General features: G+C 41.1%; 1 protein-coding gene across 2 annotated transcripts in view; it reads left to right on the top strand.

Moving 5' to 3' along the window:
- FRMD3 (FERM domain containing 3) overlaps positions 1-21,516 on the top strand; it is a 206,055-nt gene that overhangs the window by 138,812 nt on the left and 45,727 nt on the right. For both annotated transcript variants that reach the window (XM_030567430.1, XM_030567428.1), the window contains exons 7-8: positions 18,847-18,934; positions 21,039-21,127. In XM_030567430.1, coding sequence (XP_030423290.1) covers positions 18,847-18,934; positions 21,039-21,127 — 177 coding nt within the window. The remainder of the gene's footprint in view (positions 1-18,846; positions 18,935-21,038; positions 21,128-21,516) is intronic.

Here is a 21,516-nt window from a genome sequence, read left to right as displayed (position 1 = left end):
TTGACTACCATGTGACATGTTCTGCTCGATAACCATCCAAAGCAGTGTGTACCAACGCATGTTCATTTTCATCATCTGAGTCAGATGCCACCAGCAGAAGTTTTATTTTATTTTTTGGTGGTTCGGGTTCTTTAGTTTCCGCATCGGAGTGTTGCTCCTTTAAGACTTCTGAAAGCATGCTCCACACCTTATCCCTCTCAGATTTTCGAAGGCATTTCTGATTTTTAAACCTTGTGTCAAGTGCTGTAGCTATCTTTAGAAATCTCACATTGATAACTTCTTTGTGTTTCTGAAAACTGCAGTGAAAGTGTTCTTAAAATGAACAACATGTGCTGGGTCATTACGTATATCAGTCTCGGATGACATATAGGATGGCATGAAGTATGGCAGAATGTGGGTAAGACAGAGCAGGAGACCTATAATTCTCCCCCTGAGAAGTTCAATCACAAATTTAATTAATGCATTATTTTTTTAATGAGCACCAGCAGCATAGAAGCATGTTCTCTAGAATGGTGGCTGAAGCATGAAGGGGCATATGAATGTTTAGCATATCCGGCGTGCAATCTTCCCTCCAATATTTTCCATTCATGTGTGGAATAAATTTTATGTGCACCGAGGTAAGTGTGGATGTGAGCCACCAGTAGAAACAAAAAACCTAGATATTATATATATATATATATATATATATGTATTTAAAAAGTTACTGTAGGGATAATTACTCCAGTCAGGACAGGTCAGGCACTTTAGAATTCACTACTCAAAGAAATAAATTTAAGTGTAAGAGAAATATAAATTATGAAATGCATAGACCAATCAAAACATGAAAATAACACACTTTGAAAGAATAAAATTACAGAGAATATATGTGCATTTTAGGAAGTACCAAGAAAGTACCAATAACAATGATACAAGTATGTGTTGGGAAGTGAGTGTGAAAAGGACTGTGTGTGACACAGAGACACTGTGAGTTCTGGCTGCTGGGGAAGTTTCTGAGATGCTGTGCGTTGCCTCTTTAAGGCACTCACTGAAAGCTCTCTTGCTCTGTCCTGGGCCCTGTTGTGTCCTCCCCTGCTCTGGGGAGACAGGGTAAAGGGGTGAGGGGAGAGGGACACCCTGACATCAGCACTCTCCCCTCACTCCACTCTGCAGCTTCAAGACAGAGTAACATGGCTTCAAAGCAGCGGGGGAAGGGGCACGTGATGTGCACGCTGTGCTTGAATCTCTCCTGGGCAGCCACCCAAGCACACAGCTTACAGGGAACACAGCTGACATGTAAATACCTTGCAGTGCTGGCTACAAAAGTGCCATGCAACCGCCTGTTCTCACTGTCAGGTGACATTGTAAATAAGAAGTGAGCTGCATTATCTCTCAAAAATGGAAACAAACTTGTTTGTCTTAGCAATTGGCTGAACAAGAAGTAGGACTGAGTAGACTTGTAGGCTCAAAAGTTTTGCATTGTTTTAGAGTGCAGTTATGTAACACAAAACCCTGCATTTGTAAGTTGCACTTTCATGATAGAGATTGCACTACAGTACTTGTATGAGCTGAATTGAAAAATACTATTTTTATCATTTATCATGCAAATATTTGTAATAAAAATATAAAGTGAGCACTGTTTACTTTGTGTTCTGTGTCGTAATTAAAATAATATATTTGAAAATGTAGAAAAACATCCACAAATATTTAATAAATTTTAATTGGTATTTTACTGTTTACCAATGCGATTAATCGCGATTCATTTTTTTGTTTAGTCGCAGTTAACTCATGCGATTATCAACAGCCCTACTTTTAATTGAAAAGCTCTATCACCCCGATAGTTTGGAGCAGGAACTTGACATTTGGCAGCAGGTTGGCCTTTTTATTGCTTTTTGCTGACAATGTGAAAATCTGCCTAAATTTGGCTAATTGTAAGCCTTCGAAAAGTCACCATTTGCACATGCTCACTACATACTTCTTAGATTTTTAATAACTAAATTCCCCAGATATTCTGTCCGCATTGATCTTGTTCCAGCCTCAGGCTGCAGGGGCCTGAGTAAGACTGTCACTGATGAGGAGCCACAGTGTGGGATGGAGACTGGGATGGGGAGTCTGGTGTGGGAGACTGGGACTGGGAACCAGTGAGGCATGGAAAAGGGAGAAGAGACAGATCTGATGAGGATTGACCCTTAGGAGTGGAGACTGGGACAGGTTATGTGAGGAGACAGGGACTGGGAGAAGGAAGAGAGAGAACAAGGACTGGGTCAAGTTGAAGAGGACAAGGTAGAAGAAGTCACGCTTTGGGGAAACAGGCAGAGAAGTTTCTGCTCACTAGAGCACACTCCCCTCCCCAATGGATCCCAAGATTTCTGAGTCTCAGCATTCCTCTGCTGTCAGCAAATATCTGTGAAACCCACTAGCAAAGGTTCTGAAAGCTCTGTTCCACATCGGAGATTACAGCCTACTATTGCTATCTTTTAGCTCGAGTGTCAGAGATCTGTGTTATGGACGTAAAGGTTCCAGTCCTGCTGATGATCCCTGTGGATGTCAACACGATGCCGCATGATGGAATTTGTGTTTTTTTTTCATTTTGCTTTTTAAAAAAGCCTACAAAATTACACACACAAAACCCACATTAAAAACACTATTAAGGTTGCAAAGTCAAACACTCAAGATAGGAAATGCCAGAAGTAAGGTTGCTTTGTGTATATGTATTATGATACAATCTGTAATTACATGATCACATTTTTTCCACAAGTTCCTTACCTCATTCACTGCACAGGATGGACCTCCTCTGGGGATGATCATGATTAAGGCAGTTGAATGCTGCCTTGGGGAATTGGATTTTATCTCCACCTCAGTCACAGAGTTTCTGTGTAATGTTAGACAAGTCACTTGCAGCAGATTTTTCACAGGTGATCACTTACTGCAGGGGTCACCGACTAGTCGATAGTAGAGGATATCCTAATCAATTGTGATCTCTGGCAGCGCAGTGGTGCTGCTCCTAAGACAGGCTCCCTGGCCCCACATGTCTCACAGAAACAGCCAGCGTGGCTCCAGGAGTGGGGGCAGGGACAGGGACAGGGGTCTCCCTCTGTGCAATGCTCCTGCCTGCAAGCACTGCCCCTGCAGCCCCCATTGGCTGGGCGACCTGTGGGAGTGGTGCTTTCAGAGAGGAGCAGCATGCAGAGCCACGTGCTCCCACAAGGGTCCATTGGCCCCTTCCAGGAGCGGTGTGTGTCTAGGGTAGGCAGGTTAGTATTTGGTTTCAATGAATGTCACTCTTCTTTTATTTTGCTAAGAGAAGACTTTTGCTTTTCCCTGTATGAAATAGCTGGGTGAAATTCTGATATCCTTCAATTTTATGGACTTTATGTAAAAGGTCTTTGTTTCTCTGAACCATTGTAATGAATCTTTGTTCTGACCCTCTCTTTTTAAGCTTTTAAAATTAATTTTCATACATACCAATCTGCCAATGGTTAACTGTTCTCACCCTCTGAGTATGCCCTTTTCAGTGCCATGTATCCAATACCCTGAAGCTATGCAAGGTTGGTCCTGTCTGACTCAACATCCCCTCTATAAGACAAACAACTCAACAGTTAATTCCCTTTTTTCTCTATTACTGTAGTTCCTTCTGTAGTCCCTTAACCAGACTGTATGTTTTCTATTACATTAACTGACTCTGCTTCCTTGGGCTACTAAGGCCATAGTAGTTGTTTGGTCCAACTAGAGATGCAGCTCTTACTGTTTGACTTTATGCAGCTTGTTTTACAGAGGAAAGAATATATGCCATTTCCAAATGTTTTCCCTATTGCTGATTCACTTACAGTATCTCCATTATCTGCATTCACTTTAAAGGACAGAACAAAAATGCTGAGCATCACAAATGTTTTTACTGGAATCAAAATGATTGCTCTCTGTTCAAAGTCACACATTCCTTGTAAACCATATGGTGTATCTTATGACTTTCTAATAGAGGATTTACCATTTTGATAGTCCAGTAGCTGTTGACCACTAGCTGACAGCCAGGATTCCCTGAGATGAGACACATGAGAAGAACTGAGACTGCTCGAGTTGTGATACTCAAATTTCCTTTTCAAGACTGAAGGGGTTTGGCATTTTTTGCTAGTTTGACTGGAAAGTACACTAGCATGAATGCCTATAAATGAAAATGAAGGCTCTCTGTTACACCAGATGTTGATTAATAATCTGTTTTTATATTTCTCACATGGAAAGTAAATATCTTATTCTTGTTTGTTGTTGTTATGTATTTATATTACCATAGCATCTACTCATGGACTATAGTGCTAGGTGCTATATAAACACAGAACAAAATGACCGCTCCTGCCTCCAAAAGCTTACAGTCTAAGTGCAAGACAAGAGACAACCGACGGGGAAGTACAGGGAAACAATGAGACAATGTTGGTCAGCAGGAGCGGCGCCAGGGTTTTTGGCGCCCTAGGCGAGGGTCCTTCCGCGCTCCTGGTCATTGGCGGCAATTCTGCAGCGGGGGGGTCCTTCCACGGCTCCCGGTCTTCGGGGCACTTTGGCAGCGGGTCCTGGAGTGAGTGAAGGACCCGCCACAGAATTGCTGCCAAAGACCCAGAGCGCAGAAGGACCCCCCCACTGCCGAATTGCCGCCGAGGGTGGCAAAATGCTGCCCCCCCCCAAATCCTAGTGCCCTAGGCAACCGCCTAGGTCACCTAAATGGAAGCGCCGGCCCTGTTGGTCAGCATGATAGCAGAAGTATCAGCACGCCACCAATCTAACTGTTACGTTTTTTCCAGGCATTTTGGCAGAGGAGAGTTTTAAGGAGGGTTTTGCAGGAGGATAATTCATCTTAACACAACAGCAAACATTTTTGATGCAGCAAGTGGACAGGCTGGAAAGGATCCCTTACCATTAGTAAATTGCAGTCTCAAGCAAAGACATTCTTTTTCAAATTAGACTAAAATATCTCCCTGGGGGAAAAAAGACTTTTAAATAACTGTCTGTGCTGAATGTAAATTTTTGCACAAATGTTTTGAGGCTTTTTCTTTTAACACTGATCAATAACTGCCTGATGACTTATAGAGAAGAAATAAGTAACATAATTTTGCCATTGTATGTTTTAGAGGCAAGAGAACTTGCAATGAGATAGTGAGACTACTGGGAAGCATTCTTTTTTTCCAGTGCTCCAATTGTACCTTAATGGTCTTTGAGAGACTGTTCTGATGGGAACTGAAAATCTTAAGGAAATGTATACCTCTCTAGAGACCTAGTTCAATGCTCGTTGAAGAGCATTTGCTTTTCTCCAGTTCTCTCTTTGATAACATAATCTCCCAGCCAAAGGTAGAGCTGAATTTGGTAGAGAAGAAGGAATCTCCTTTAAAGACATCAGAAGCAAATTCTTGAAAAGGCTGTGAATCTAATTCAGTTCTCAGCTACTGTATTAGCTTCTACACCTTACCTTTTAGATTTTGAGAATGTAGATTGAATAGGCCATTTCATTTTATAGAAAAAGCAAATAATTGGTTGACCTTTTAGTTTTGGTTTTACTTTCTGGTTATTGTTTAGGGGAACGAGGCAATAACTATTATGATAAACTTTTGAATATATTGCACCTTTGTTTAGACTGATATATGCACAGTTGTACCTTTTAAGATTTATTACAATTAAAAAAAATTGTCTGGTTGAAGACAAATATAAGAAATCCAGTGATTGTGGAGTATCTTTCTTTTGAGAAGAATGACGACTTTGAGGTATTAGAAGGACAATCTTAACATGGGAAACATTTAAATACAGTCAGTTTAAATATATTCATATAGCTTTTGATTGTTTTCATTTATCTAATTAAATGTATTAATTACCAAAATTTCATTCTGCCTGTCTGACTTATTCCTGCAATTTCAGCTGTCTGTTACCTTACTACTAAATATTATTATTTACATTCATCCTGATTTTGCAGGGCAGATACCCCTAACTCCAATAGTCCCAGACATTTCTATGCTAATGTTGGCATGTCTTATAAAAACAGCTGTTTTGATAGTGGTTTGTTTTGTAATTCAACAGCTTTCAGATTTAACAAAACAAGTGGCTCATATTTAGAGATGGCTGCATTTCAGTGGTGAATGAAGTGATCTTTGTATTTAGTTTGTGTATCACTTTGTAAAGCATGTTTGTATCATTGAGGATGAAAAGAACTAGATCAATGTAAAGATCTTTCCCTTTAACACTGAAAATTCTTTCTATTGCTGGTATTAGAGGTATCCAAGCTGTATAGCTACTGCCCAGCCTATGTTGCCATAGTAATACCAGACAGTTATCAGAAATGTCTGATAGAGAATGAATTTACATTCTTATGATCATTTTACTTAACATGCCCATTCTAATATAAACTGCATTTAGGGGAACAAACATCAACCACAATTCACTTTGCACTTTTCAGAGGTCAGTAAAACCCTCAATATCTTCAGCATGTATTTAAATGACTATTGTAAATCTACGGAAGGTTTGAAAAAAATAAACCATAAGCACCAGTCTGGATTAACGGGCTTCCATTTCAATTCTGATTGACATAGGCAGATGATTGTTTGCAGTGTTGTGGTAGCTGTGTTAGTCTCAGTACATAGACTCATTTGCCTATTTGGAGTGAGAGACTTTCCTGTCAAGAGATTGTGAGCAGATCCCTTCAGCAGGTGAACCTCAGACAAAGGGCTTTGTCTTGTCCAATTTTAAAGAAGGTGGTCATTTGTCCAGTAACATTTCTTCTTTAGTCTGCCTTCTTTGAACGCCTTCTCTACAGCTAAGGAGCGAATGCAGGTTAACATCAGAGGTGGGTATAGAGACTAAGTAGAATAAGGACCCGGTCCAGCACAAAGTATCTGCATCGTTTCAAGCTTTGTAAGCCCTGTAATTAGAGTTGGTCAGAAAATGTGTTTTTTCCTCCATAAAATATGTTGACAAAAATGAATAAATACATTGTCATATTTTTTTCTGCAGTATGAAAAATGTCACCTATTTTGGTGAAAAATATAGGTTTTATTTGAAAAAAAAATTTTCTGAAAGGCTGAAATTTTGCCAGTTTTGCTTGCCAAAAAAATGAAAGGTAAATTTTGGGTTTGGATTTTTGATGTGAACTCCCCCAAAAATATTCAGAGAAAATGGAAACTTCCATGGAGGGAAAACAAGCCATTTTTCATAGGAAAAAACATTTCAAAGACATCAATCTGTAATTGTGTGTGAGTAATGGAGGGCGGAGAGAGTGAGTCAGACCAAAACTAACATTTACACAGCAAGCCTGGAGAGAATTTTTGGAGGCATTGAGTTAAGGAGCAATCTCCATATGAAACCAGCTGATGTGATGTCTTAGAAATTGTGACTTAGAGCAGCAGTGGAACTTCTGGAGAAATTTTTTTTTTTTTAAATGAAACTTGTATTGTGAATAACAAGGAACAAAATTTAGATTGGTTTGCATGATTTTACTAGGAATCTCTTGTGAGTCAGGAGCACATGTTGTTCAGTAGTAGGAATAACTTGCTAAAGTGGAAAAATATGGTCATCTTATGCTGTGCCATTTGTTAGAGCTGCCCAGAGATTGCTGCTTTCCCAGCAAAGTTCTCTTTTAGAAAAGGCAGTTGGAACTATGCATATAGAATGCATTTGTTGTCTTCCCCATGTTTATCATCCTCTAGCTGATCTTGACTTTTGGGATTGGGTTCTGCTGTTCACCACCACTGAATGAATCCAGATGCCTCTCTGCAGTCCAGTTAAAACCAGTTCTCCTGTCACCTTCCATGTGTCAGGCACCTCAGGCACTGACCGTACTGAGGCTCAGGCCTTCCAGTTTCCCGTCTCTTTCAGCTCTCCTTTGGCCACTTCTGTCAGCACAGTGCTGAGAGCTGCTACAGTGCCAACAGTACAAGCGGCAGGTGGGCACCATCCTTTGATCTTGCAGTGCCGCTTTTGCAGCCGCCACTCTCAGCACCGAGCCTCCTGATGTCTCCAGCCTCCCTTGCAGTGCCTACCTCGGGGACTCCTACTCCACAGAGCCAGCTTGTGCCCCAGCAGACTCTGGCTCCACCAGCTAGACTGGCACTGATTCCTGGTCAGTCAGCTCCACTGCAGTTTTTACAGCCAGAGGAATTAAGCATGTCCCATGCTCCTGCTCCTCTTGACACCAGTCTATCACAGAGACCTTTAGCACCCTGCCTTCAGTACTCCCCTACCACTTCAAGCCCCACTAATGAAGTGTGGGAGGATAAGGATGAGGCGGAGGAGAGGAATATGATGACCAGATGTTTTCCTCTCAGTACTCTCCCCAGATTCAGTTACCTACAACTGGGAGATGCATTACAGCATGAGCTCCATATCCTCAAGGCTATCCACACTAGTAGGGCAATCCCTGGATGGGACCACCTATGCCCCCGGAGCAATGGCCACACTGGGGTCCATGGGCCTACACCACACCACACTCAGGTCTTCCACGGGCTGCCCGGAGGAAATCTGTCAGGCCCTCCCCACTGCCTGCTTACACTGAAACACAGATAAGATCTGAAGTGGCAGCCACCCCTACAGAGGACACTGTCCCGCACACCTCTTCTATAGCAATAACACCACAAGATGCCATGGTGCCCCCACCACCTCCTGCTACTGATAAGCTCAGTCACTTTCAAGAGTTTTCTGAGAGTAGCAGAAGAGCTCAAGATTACCCTGAAGGACGTACCTGAAACACACCACGAGCTCACCAACATCCTGCAAGCTATGACCTCCTCCAAAATAGCCCTACCAATTAATGGGGCCATTATGGAACCTGCTAAAGCTATTTGGGAGACCCCAGCCACAATAACATCCACTAGCGAGAGATTGGACCGCAAATATTTTGTCCCATCTAAGGATTCTGAGTTTCTGTTTACACACCCCTCATATAATTTGCTAGTGGTGGATGCGGCCAAACAGAAAAACAAATACCAACACTTCTGCTCCACTCCTTCAGACAAAGATAACAAGAGACTGGACTTCTTCAGCTGCAAAGTGTATTCTTCCACTTTGCAATTTAGAGTAGTGAACTACGTGGCGCTCTTAGCAAAATATGACCACAAAAATTATGCTAAGGTAATGCAATTTAGCGATGATATGTTGGAGGATGAACAAAGACAATTTAAAGCAGTGGTGTCTGAGGGCCAATTGATCTCTAGCACAGCTCTTCAAGCTGCCCTGGATGCTGTGGACGCAGCAGCCAGATCCACAGCCATTGTCATGTGGTGGTCCTCATGGCTTGCTTCTTCCTCCTTTCCGAAGGAGGTACAGAATACAGTCAGGGATCTCCCTTTCGATAGAGACAAGCTCTTTGCCTCTACAACCCAATGAGGTCCTTCACTCCATGAAGGACTCTCGTGCCACACTCCGATCCTTAGGCATCCAAACACCTGTCTCAAAAAAGAGACAATATAGATATCAGCCATACCAATGGCCGTGTTACCATATGATACACTATATGATACGCAACAACCTAAACAATGACATAGGCCCAGGAACCAACGATGTTGCCCTCTGCAAACAACGGCAACCCACCCTCCTAACTCAAATAAACAAATTTGAAGCCTTGGTCAAGGGTATAGGAAACCTCGCACCCTCTCCAGCACCAATTCCAACCAACCATTTTTTTGGACACCATTTGCATCCGTTCCTGGCCAACTGGAAAACCATCACTATGGACAGATGGGTCCTGGAACTTATCAGATTGGGTTATGCCATCCCCTTCCTCTCCTTACCTCCCACGCACCCTCCTACCCATCCCTCTTCAGGGACCCCTTTCATGAAACAATTCCTCTGTCAGGAGGTACAAGGTGTCTCGTACATCTCGGAGCAATAGAGGAGGTACCCCCTCAACACAGAGGAAAAGGGTTTTACTCCCACTACTTCTTGATGGAAAAGAAAAACAGCAGTTGGCGCCCTATCCTCTGTCTTCGACATTTGAACAAGTTTGTCAAGAAACAGAAATTTCAGATGGTTACTCTCCCAATGATGATTCCGATGCTGGAACAAGGAGATTGGTTTTCAACCCTCGACCTCCAAGACACACATTTCCATGTCTCTATCCACCTTGCCCATCAATGTTTCCTCAGATTTGCTGTGAGAGTGTAACATTACCAATACGGAGTCCTCCCATTTGGCCTCTCCACCGCACCACGTGTCTTCTTCAAGATACTTGCAGTTGTAATAGTACATCTCGGGGGCGAGGGAAGGAATCCTCATATTTCCTTACCTGGACGACTATCTCCTCAAGTCTCCCACTCAGTTAGAAGAAAACCACACAACTCTTGCAACCCTTCACTGCTTTCGCACCTTTGGGCCTTCAAATAAACAAAACCAAATCTACCTTACAACCTACCCAACAAATCAACATCATTGGAGCCCACCTCGATTCCATCACCTGTCTTGCATCTCTCCCCCAGTACAGATTCCACACAATGGGGGCATCCTTATTACCCAGATAGGTGCCAGCCCACAGACTACTGTCCAAGACTCCCTACAGCTATTAGGACATATGGCCGCTTGCACATTGGTGGTAGCAAATGCTCGCCTGTACATGCGATGCCTTCGGGGTTGGCTAGCCACAGTGTACAAACCAAACAAGCACAGGCTACACAGGTTACTAACTATGCCCCAGAAAGTCAAGGACTCACTACTCTGTAGACCTTTCCCACATAGGCACTGACTCGGAACCCACCGGCAGCTACCTGCCCCAACCCCCGGTCAAGCTCACCTCTGCCTCCTCCCTTGAGCACGCCATGTGCCCACTTTTTTTCCCTCTAGCTCTCAGCGCTTGTGCCATGAAACAGCTGTTTCACGCAGCTCGGAGGGAGCGGGGAGGAAGGGGAACGCAGCGTGCTCAGGGAAGAGGCAGGGCCGGGGCAAGGATTTGGGGAAGGGGTCCAATAGGGGCAGGGAAGGGGCAGAGTTGGGGCGGGGACTTTGGGGACGGAGTTGGAATGGGGCAGGGAAAGGGTGGAGTTGGGACAGGAAAGGGGGTGGGAGGCACAGGCACCCACCGGGACTGCGGAAAGTTGGTGCCTATGCTCTCCCATCAACCTCTGCACCAGGATTCCCTTCCGACAACATCCCCCTTCAATTACCATCACCACAGATGTATCCCTCACAAGATGGGGAGCACACATCGGCCACCTCACCACTCAGGGTCTATGGGCCACTTCAGAAACCAAGCTTAACATAAATTTGCTAGAGCTCTGGGTCGTATGCAATGCCTGCCTCCATTTCCTTCCCATCATCCAAAACCATCAAATTCAAATCATGACCGACAACATTGCGTGCATGTTTTATGTCAACTGATAGAGGGGAACCTGGTCACACTCCCTTTGCACAGAGGTGGTAGAACTTTGGAACTGGTGCCTTCAGCACAATATCTATATCTCCGCATAGCTCAGCTCATCATTCCCCATACAGCACGAGTGGGAACTCAACGACTTCATTCTTTCCAACATTTTCCAGACCTGGGTTATCTCCAACTGGATCTGTTTGCCACAGCAACAAACAAAAAATGCCCGACATTCTGCTCCAGGCATGGGGAAACACATGGGGAAACGCCTTTATGCTCTGTTGGACCGAAGCTCCCATATATGCATTCCCATCAATGCCTCTGTTGTACAGAGTAATTCATAAGATATGAACAGACAGAGCCAACATCATTCTCATAGCCCCAGCGTGGCCCAGACAACCGTGATACCCCTTCCTCCTGCACATGTCGGCCAAGCCACCCATTCCCCTTTCCCCTCTCAGCAACCTCCTATCACAACGCAGGGGACAACTATTTCACCCCAATGTGTCCACCTGAGGACCTGGCTGATCAATGGTTCTCTAATGCAGAGTTAACATGTTCGGACCAAGTACGCACTGTCTTGCTACACAGCAAAACATACAACATGCACACTACCTACATGCGTAAATGGAAACAGTTCACATCTTGGTACGCTGACAAGCAGACCTCTCCAGTTTCTGCTTCACTCCCACTGATACTGGTTTACCTGTTACACTTTAAAACATCTGGTCTCTCTACGAGCTCACTCAAGGTCCACCTCGCAGCAATCACCGCCTTCCACCATAAGATTGCCCATCCAATCACCAAAAGGTTCCTGAAGTGTATCCAGACATTATATCTGGATGTGGAACCACCTGCTACACCTTGGGATTTACACCTAGTCCTCAAAGCCCTGATGAATATACCCTTTGAACCAATGGCTACCTGCTCCTTTCTCCACCTGTCCATGAAGACTGCCTTCCTCATAGCAATCACGTCTTCCAGATGAGTAGGAGAGTGGGAGTGCTTATGGCAGACCCTCCGTATATCACTTTCTTCCGTGATAACGTCACACTCCACATACACTCTTCCTTTTACCTCAGTAAACCGAGACACCTCCCAGCATTTCCCCCCCCCAACCTCATGCTAACGCCTTTGAATCAATAATTTACACTCTTAATGTTCACAGAACATTATCCTACATGGTTTTGTTCTATCCAGGTAAAAGGAAAACCCCCAGACAGTTTGTCTCTACTACTCAGCGCTCACAAGGAAATGCTATCGCTACACAGAGACTTTCCAGATGGATTGGTGACTGCATATGCTTTTGTTACCAACTCAGGCAAATACAACCTCCTACATCAATTAGAACACACTCTACCAGAGCTGTGTCCACTTTCTCGTCTCTGCAATGTCCCACTGTTTGACATACACAAGGCAGCTACCTGGGCATTGAGCTTTACCTTCACTAATCACTACACTCTCATCCACATTGCAGCGTCTGACACCAGATTAGGTAGAGCTGTCTTGTCAACAGCCTTTTGCCTCATCTGAAGTCCAGACCATCCTACGGAATACTGTTTTTCAGACACCTGGAGAGGAGCAGCCCAGGGACGCCTCTCAAAGAAGAAGAGGAGGTTACTCACTCTGTGCAGTAACTGACATTCTTCGAGATGAATTTAAAGCTTTTGCTCTGTTGTGATACCGGTTGCCAGGGGAATCCCAAGAGGAGCAGTGCCATTGCTTAGATAGTTTGCAAAGTTTTGCCTTCCTATTTTTAATGTAAAAGACTCAATGACAAACTACGGAACAGGGTTGGAAAGTAGTTTAGAAGATTTTTCATTCTGCACTTCTCTATAAAGTTATCTTCATGGTAATTTCATCGTAACTACTGCAAAGCAATGCAGTCAAAAACTGTATACTAACTGAGTTTACTAACAGTGCCTTTTTTACTTCTGGGCTAATCTTAATAGATCTGTATTTATGAGAATGAGGCATTATTTAGAGTTTTAGGTGCTTAATTCTCCATAGTGTCTCCATCAGAAACTAAAAACCTAATGCCAAATCCTGAAGTCTTTACTCAGGTTTTAATATAGCCTGCAATCAAAACTGTTCTTGAGCACATAGGAAGTTTGTCTGAATAAGGGCAAACTAAAAACTGTGTAAGGATTTCAGCATATTGGACACATGGCTTTGTAGAATTTTCAACTAGCATGGATAAAAAAGATTTAAAAAAGCCCACAAATCTGGTAGCTGCCCCTGACATGTAAGAAATAAATCACCCAGAGAATCCTTTATAGAACACAGGCAAATCCACAAACTTAAAAGAAAACTTGAATGTCTTGAGTTCTGCTAAAAGATGCCACTCATGATCTAGCGTATAATGAGATGGAGAACATTTCGGAGATGGAGGGCCTTCATAGAAAATCCCTGTGATCTATCTTGTTGAGATTATAGCAGAGGATGATCAGCATCAACAACCGTGAGTGAAAGGGAATCTCAAAAGGGACTTCGTTCTATGTTATTTAAACCTGTATAAATTTAGAGGAGTGGAGGGTTTGCAGCTTACATTGGCTTCAGTGGATACTGAGGATGCTTAGCACTTCTGAATAGATCATTACATGAATGCTTTGTAAGTCTTTGAATTGCTTTAACCTGTCCACAGTTTAATGTTGAGCAATGACTCCTGGAACGAACATAGTATATAAGTGTTCAGCAGCAGGTGGCTCCAAGTGATACAAAAGTGATTACAAAACCATGAATAATAACTTTTAAATAATGCTTTGCACTGGTAGATCTCAAAGCATTTTAGAAATAAGTGTCATTATCCCCGTTTCACAGATGGGGAAACTGAAGTACAGAGAGTGGAAGTGACTTGCCCAACATCATTCAGTAGGCCAGTGGCACGAAATAAATCTGACCAACACTCTTTTTTGATTCACTAGTGCATGGTTCTCTTAAAACAAACATATCATAAACTATTTAAAGAAACGAGACCAATATTCCTGTGAGGTGCACCCTCAGCTCTCTGACTGCAGCAAAGGATGTACTTTGCTTCTCATCAGGCCCCAAATGATAGGGAATGAAGGAAAAAGGGATTTTAGATGTGAATTAGTGTGGTGGTGTGGGGAAGCAAGTTGTGTCAGTGACATAACCCTTAATCCACGTCCCTGGAAAGCCTTTCCCATTGAGCTTCATAACTCCCTGGCCTTCAAAGAGCATCAGATCCAGAGGTGCATATGGAAGTAAATAGTGGGAGTTTCTACATCCTCTAATGTGCACTTCTCATTAGTTTAAAAGAAAATAGCAGAACACGTTATGAGCTGTTCAGTTCTTCAGTTGGAGTATCTCTTCGAAGTTTTAGCTGGAGCTTTAAAATGGATAGATTCTCATGGGATAGTTGCAGAGTGCACATAGGATGCATCATTAATGCATAGCTTATCCCAGTTGTAGAGCTCTGAATTCAAATCAGAAATGCATTTTTTCATTTTGTATTGTAGGCTGCCAGGCTTTTCTGCACACAAAAATACCAGTCCTTTTTCCTGAATGCACAGTTCTGGGCTTTCTGACCTGGAAACTGATTGAAAATGTAATATATTTAGGATTCTCTTTAATGCTGAATAAATTATATGTGTGCACATATGAGGCCTACTGGAAATACAAGAATTTCAATCAGGAAAGCTTACCCAGCTTTCCTGATTGAAGTGAAATATAAACCACAGAGATACTTGGTTATGTTCCCTAGTTTGCAGGTTAAGGGCATTAATTGGATGATTTCCCCTAGATGAAAGGACATTGTGTGAGGCCATCTTAAGCAGAACTTTTAAAGGCTCCTGACACTGATCAAAAGTAGCATTTAATGTTAAGACGGTGATCAATTTTCAGCTTGCTCTGATGTTAAGATTTGACATAGGTACATTTATTTAGAAAAAAGAAATTATCTCCTTACCATGAAAAGGGCCAATTAGATTATTAAGGTTAGGTTTAGTTCATTCTCATGTTCTTGCTTGGACAACGTAGATGTCATCAAACATGTTGTGTGCCTCCATGATGATATATCCTGAGCCATTTTTGCCATGTTATGCAGTAGGATAGCTGTGAGGAATATGTGTCTGATGCCATCCATCCATCTTGTTTTAGGACTTTTGGGGGGTCTTTTCCATCCTGCTTTCATTGGATCAAAGTCAAAGATACTTCTCGCAGGGAAGCTCAGGCAGAATAGATGACCATACCACCTTATATAGTGTTGTGCATCCATTTGAGAAAGCATGATCTGTCTAGTTAGGAAGCAGCTCTCTTCATTCAACTTCAAAAACATCAAACAGTATGAATTTATCATTTGTAGATACTTCATCTGAGTGGTGTCCAACCTCTTTATGGTCTTGATAGTGTTCAGCCACATGTCACACATTGACCACCAAAGCATTATATATCCTTAGCTTCATCTCTCTGCTTATCAAAGTTTTTGTTTGTGAAAGATGTTCTGGATGAGGTACCCTTTTACTTATGACAATTTTGCAGTGTAGGCTTCAAGTGCTTTCTTGTTGCTCACCAAATTATTGACAATAGAGACGAGGTAGATGAAATCACTGACAATCTTGACTAGATGGTTGCCCAATAAGATGCTAGAGCCCATAGCATGTTCAAAATCACCAACTGGAAGACTTTTTTTTTTTTTTTTTTTTTTCGGTTTTCCTCCAATTAATTTTCAGTCTGAGCTCTTCACCGAGCTTTCCAGGGCTTTAAATGCCACAGCCTGCTAATCCACTAGTTCAATAACTAGCACTATGCCATTGGAAAAATCGATGTTGGTAAGGTTCTTATCAAAGGGTATGCCTAAAATACATTTACTTAGCGTCTGGTCAAGTACATAGTCTTTGACTGCGTTGAAGAGTTCTGGGGATGCAATGCATCCTTGTCGAACTCCTGATGTAATTCAGAAGAAGGCAGTTATTTTCCCATTTACAATAATTCAGCTTGAGGAGTCATCATATACGAGATGGAACATTCTACACAGTTTGTCAAGGAAGCCTGTGAGTTTCAAGATCAGTCAAAGCAATTCCATGTTAATAATGAAAAGCGGCTTTGAAATAACAAATGCAGTGTGAATGGGATGCTTGAATTTTCATGCCTTCTCAATAAGCTGGCACACTGTGAAGATTTGCTCTATTGTGGAATGGCTGGGAGTGAAACCAACTTATGGTCTTCTTTTTCTGAAGATATCCGAGGGTCAGGCCAATAAGACAGAAGCAAAAACTTTCCTCGGGATGGATAGAAGAGTAATGCTGCAGTAGTCACAACAGTCTTGTTTGTGGCCTTCGCATTTCTAAAGCAGTAAAATAGTGCCTTTTTGCCAGTTGGATGGTACTGACTCTGTTCTCCGGATGATATTGTCAGTGCCTGCAGCTGCAAATAATAGCTGGTTTGGTGCTTTTTAATGGCTCCGCAGGAATTCCACAGATTCCTGCCATCTTATTTCCCATAGCATTACTGATATCTCTGTGTATTTTGTCAATAGAGAATTCCCCTGGTTCATTTTATGCAGAACAGGTCATCTCAGCAGTGGTCTTAATATCAGGCTCCAAAGAAAATTGGGGTGTGTTTAGTAGCTGATTGAATTTGTAATCTACAAGTACATGAGGCAAAATCTTGTACAATTTATAATATTCATTTACAATATGGTTCGGCTCATTATTTCTACTTGCTTTACACTTCAGTAGGGTTGGTCAAAAACAGGTAAGTGCGTCTCCTCTTTTGCAAAAATTTCTGAACAAAATGAACATTTTTAGTTTAATATGTTTCATGGAATTTTTCAATATGTCTAAACAAATGTTCATTTCAGATTGCTTTGTTTTCATACTTTTTACCCTTTTTTCATACTGGAAAAAGTTGGGAGAAAGGGAAGAAATGCCTTGTTCTTCCTAATCTCTAACCTCCTGAAAGCCCCTCATCCTGAACTGAAAAGAAAATTTTGATTTGAAAGAAAATGAAAATATTTTTCAGTTTAATAATAATGATAATCAGTTTTGAAGAAAACCAAAATTATTTGTGAAAAATTTTTTCTTTCCAAAATCTATTTTTAATCAGGAAAAAAAATCAATGAAAAGTTTTTGACTAGCTCTTCTCTTCTCTTAGTCTCTGTTGAGTTAATGTTTTACATTGTTCTGATGTAGATTATAAGGTCCAGACATGCCAGAGTAAATAGTGAGTCAGTAAGTGGGGCAGTGTGCTTCAGGGGCTAGAGAGCACTGGACTGGGACTCAGGAGTCTTGTGCTCTGTTCCTGGATCTCTCACCTATGGTGTTTTAGAAGAGAACCATCAACATAACTTACTTAAAATTTCCTGAATAAAACACTGGCAGAGACTAAAATTAAAGCAGAGAAATGAATGTGAATTTTCATTATGGCAAGAGAATAACAGCGGAGTGCTGCAAGATTGTGTACTAGGTCTGATGTTGATTAATATATTTACTAATGATTTGAAAAGAGGGGCGAGTTGTTACGTTGCCAAATTTGTAGATAACAAAGGTGTTTTTTAGTCACCCCCAGGGAGACTGAGGAATGCCAGAGAGGACCTAAGAAAGCTAGGATAACACTGCAGGCAGCACAGTGGCAGATGTAGTTCAATGTTTTGTAAATGCAAAATTATGCACATTGGAGGAAAACATTTGAACTACTCTGATGCCTTACAGGGTACTAAACTGTATCACCTCAGGAAAGGGACCTGGACATCATTATGGGCAGCTCAATGAAGTCCTTGCTTCAATGGGTGGCTGTGGTCAAAACAAACTAGATATTAGGATACCACAAAGAGCTTTGTCTCTCATATCACCAATGCATCTATTTGAAAATATTGGCATTCCACAGTATCTTAAAAAAATAATCTCGCAATAGTTTATAATGGAAGCTGGCAATGAAGGAGTTAAAACCAGTAACACTTTCTTCAAAGTTGAGACTTTGCATTCCATGTTTTAGGCTTTAGTGAATATTTATGGTTTATTTGAGACCACCCCCTAAAAATAAGGGCATATAATGGAAATGCTGACAAATTTTAAACCATGGTGGTAGTAGCAGGCTCTGCTATAATTAGGCCTGTGTCTCAGTAGTCTGTGTAATATGATTGCCTTTTCAATACCCTGAGCTGGAAGGAATGTATCTTAATCTGGACAATCCTTTTAAGTTAGTTTGGGAGGTTGTGAGTGGAAAAAACAGATGCTGAGGTTTATTTCATTGTAAGACTCAACTTGTGCGTACATGAGAAGGTAACAGACATTTGATGGATACTTGATAACCCTGATTAACTGGACAGATCACTGAAGTCCTGGCAGTATGCAAAAAGCATCAAAACGTAATCTGAAAAGATTAGGCATTAGGGCAGAGCACCAGCAGAAATCACATGAAAGATCTCCTAGTTCCCTCTTTGTAAATGTTATATGGTTGAAATTGTGTATGTGTTAGTAGGTCTTTTCTTTCTTTGTCTGGTTTTGATGACTGTGGCCTACTGAACCGAACTGAAGTATACCTTTTATCTTGTGTTTTTGTTAAACTGATACATTTGCCTTGTGTAATTTCAGTGGACAGAGCCCAGCTGTTGCTGAATTTAATTTACTACTGAAAGCACATTCTTTGGAAACCTATGGCGTTGATCCTCATCCTTGCAAGGTAATAGTTCAGGGTTTTTAAAATAAATTATCTTCTTACAGATTAATAGTGAATTAGTCCCATTTTGGTCCAGCCATGTGTACTAAAACATTTCTAAAAGAGCCTCCCCAGAAAGTTAGAGAGATGTTGCAGCTTTGTAAAATGTTGATTGACAAACACCTGTGTGTCAGTTCCAGAAGTACTGCCTTGCATAGGCAGTATTCCAGAGTATGACACTCTAGCATGCTGTGTCAGTATGAGGAGATCTTTTTTGGGGGTCCTGGCAGGTCACAAGTATTGTAATTCCATCCCAACCGTGTGAACAGCTTGTAGTGCTGTGCTGTGCTGTCTTCTTACAACAGTTATTGCTCATAACTGTTTCTAGTCAACAGAAAATGATAGCCTAAGTAAACATACTAGGTAGAGTATATTTTGCTAAGTGTACTGTCTGAAAAGTTTTAATAACTGATCTTTTCTTTGCCATTCAAAACTCTCCCTTAATGTAATCTTATGAAGGAGTTTACTAAGTTTCAATCTTATATAGTGCATGTAATTTCTGAGAGACAGTATTTTAGAGTTAAACAAATATTCTAAATGGGAAATACTTCACATTTTCTAAGAATTTCAGTAACAATGTGTTACTGTTATCCAGAAGCCACAACCAATTGCTGGAACTTCTAGGCTAACATTTTGAACACAAGTGTTTCAGTTGCAGCTGCAAAATATACAAACCATAACACAAACAGGAAATTGCATATACAAAAGGGTGAATTGGACATGTACTTACATATTGTCCACTACTTTACTATTCTGTGTTTCTTTTACAAAGGTGTCTTTGGTTATAACCACTAGTTGTCTCATCTCGTGTACAAATGAAGCCACCATACATCTGCATTTTTGAGTGATGGTGATTTGCCTTTGTAATTTTGCTGTTAAGGTTGCCAGTTTTTATGATGCTCTAATTGTTGCTTTGAATTGTTATATTTTAATAATACTGCATTCCAACATGGTTTTATGGGGCAAACTAAGTGACCTATAGATCCCACGCACACTTTACCACGTTTACCACGCTCACCATTAAATAGTCAACCCTTATCCAAAGCTATATCTGCATTATTGCAGATATTTCTTTTTTAAATTAGATAAGGGGCCTGATCCAAAGCCCACTGAAGTCAATGAAAAGACTTCCCATTACTTCAGTGAGCTTTGGATGAGAATCATACTGCATTATTTCAGATGTCATTGTATGGTTATTATAGACTTCTTAATAGTAATCACAGTAGGGTACTTACATTTGAAACTGTGTCCCTCTGTGTTTTTGCTTTTACTTTTCACAGGAAGCTTAAAAAAACCCTGATATTCTTTGACTGCATAATGATTTGAAATAAAGCTTATAGAATAGTGAAGCAGATTAAGCCAGGCAAATGAGTATTTGGAAATAGGCATAGGAAAGCTGATTAGTATAAAACATGAACTGACCTAAACTTTTGCTCAGAACAATTTGAATCCGACCTTTTCTTTGTGGAATTCAAAAAAGTTTGGTGTTCTGATTTAAAAGAAAACACCACTTATCTTTGCACTTCTGGTTTCCACCAAAATTGGAAATATCTAAATACAGCAAGAAAGGCTGTCCTGTGGCAATATTTCCAGCAGAGATGATATTGTGAAGTATTGGAAATCATATGAGAGAGCTTGTTCCTATGAATTTCAAGGCTGAAGCAGATAAGATGAGAATACTACATTTGGGCAAAACTGAATCCCTTGCTCATGTTGGTGAGCATTTTGATATCAAATGGGACTATTTGTGTATGTGCTTGTAGAAAAGAATAAGCCTTTCAGTGCTACCATTTTGCCAAAATCTACATGTGAAGAAAAACAAAGCATAAGACAGTTTTATCCAGTCAAATAGTAAATAAGAAACAAGACTTTTTATTGCTGAGGATTGAACTTAGATGTTGAGAAAAATTTAGTTGACAAATAAGCTTAGTCCTAAGAAAAATGCAGATACTGTATCTGTGATTGCAATGGACTAAGAATTTATACCATCAACAATATACATACCTATGGGCGGGGGGAGAGAAATCAAACAAATTACTTTAATTTGTGTTTTTTCTCTTATTTTAAGGATTCAACCGGGACCACTACTTTTTTAGGATTCACAGCAACGGGCTTTGTAGTTTTCCAGGGAAATAAAAGAATTCATTTGTTAAAATGGTAAGCGTATCAACTGTAATCAGATTATTATATAAGATTATTTTAATTGTGTTTTTCCTCCTAATTCCTTTAAGGAAGCTACAGGGAATATTGAAGATTCACTTCTTTGCCCTTCCACATTTTATTTTTCAAGGATTTTTAGATCACTTATGAAAAAGAAATTGGTCTCATCCTGCTTCTTACTGGAAGTTAGTCTACATGACAAACTTGGACAAGTCAAACTAATTGATAGAGATGCTCAAAAATTGAATAGCTGTCATATTGGAGGTCACTAATGTGGTATAATGGCAGGGGTGCAAAGGAAAGCTTTCACAATTCCTATCACGTTATGCTTGGCTCTTGAATGTGCTGTCAATTTCTCATTCAAATATGAAAAGAAAAAATAGGAT

This window comes from Gopherus evgoodei, chromosome 6 (genome assembly GCF_007399415.2).
Source record: "Gopherus evgoodei ecotype Sinaloan lineage chromosome 6, rGopEvg1_v1.p, whole genome shotgun sequence".
In the NCBI taxonomy this organism is placed as follows: domain Eukaryota; kingdom Metazoa; phylum Chordata; order Testudines; family Testudinidae; genus Gopherus; species Gopherus evgoodei.
Note: the sequence above shows the minus strand (reverse complement) of the source record. Positions and strands in the feature narration are given on the sequence as shown.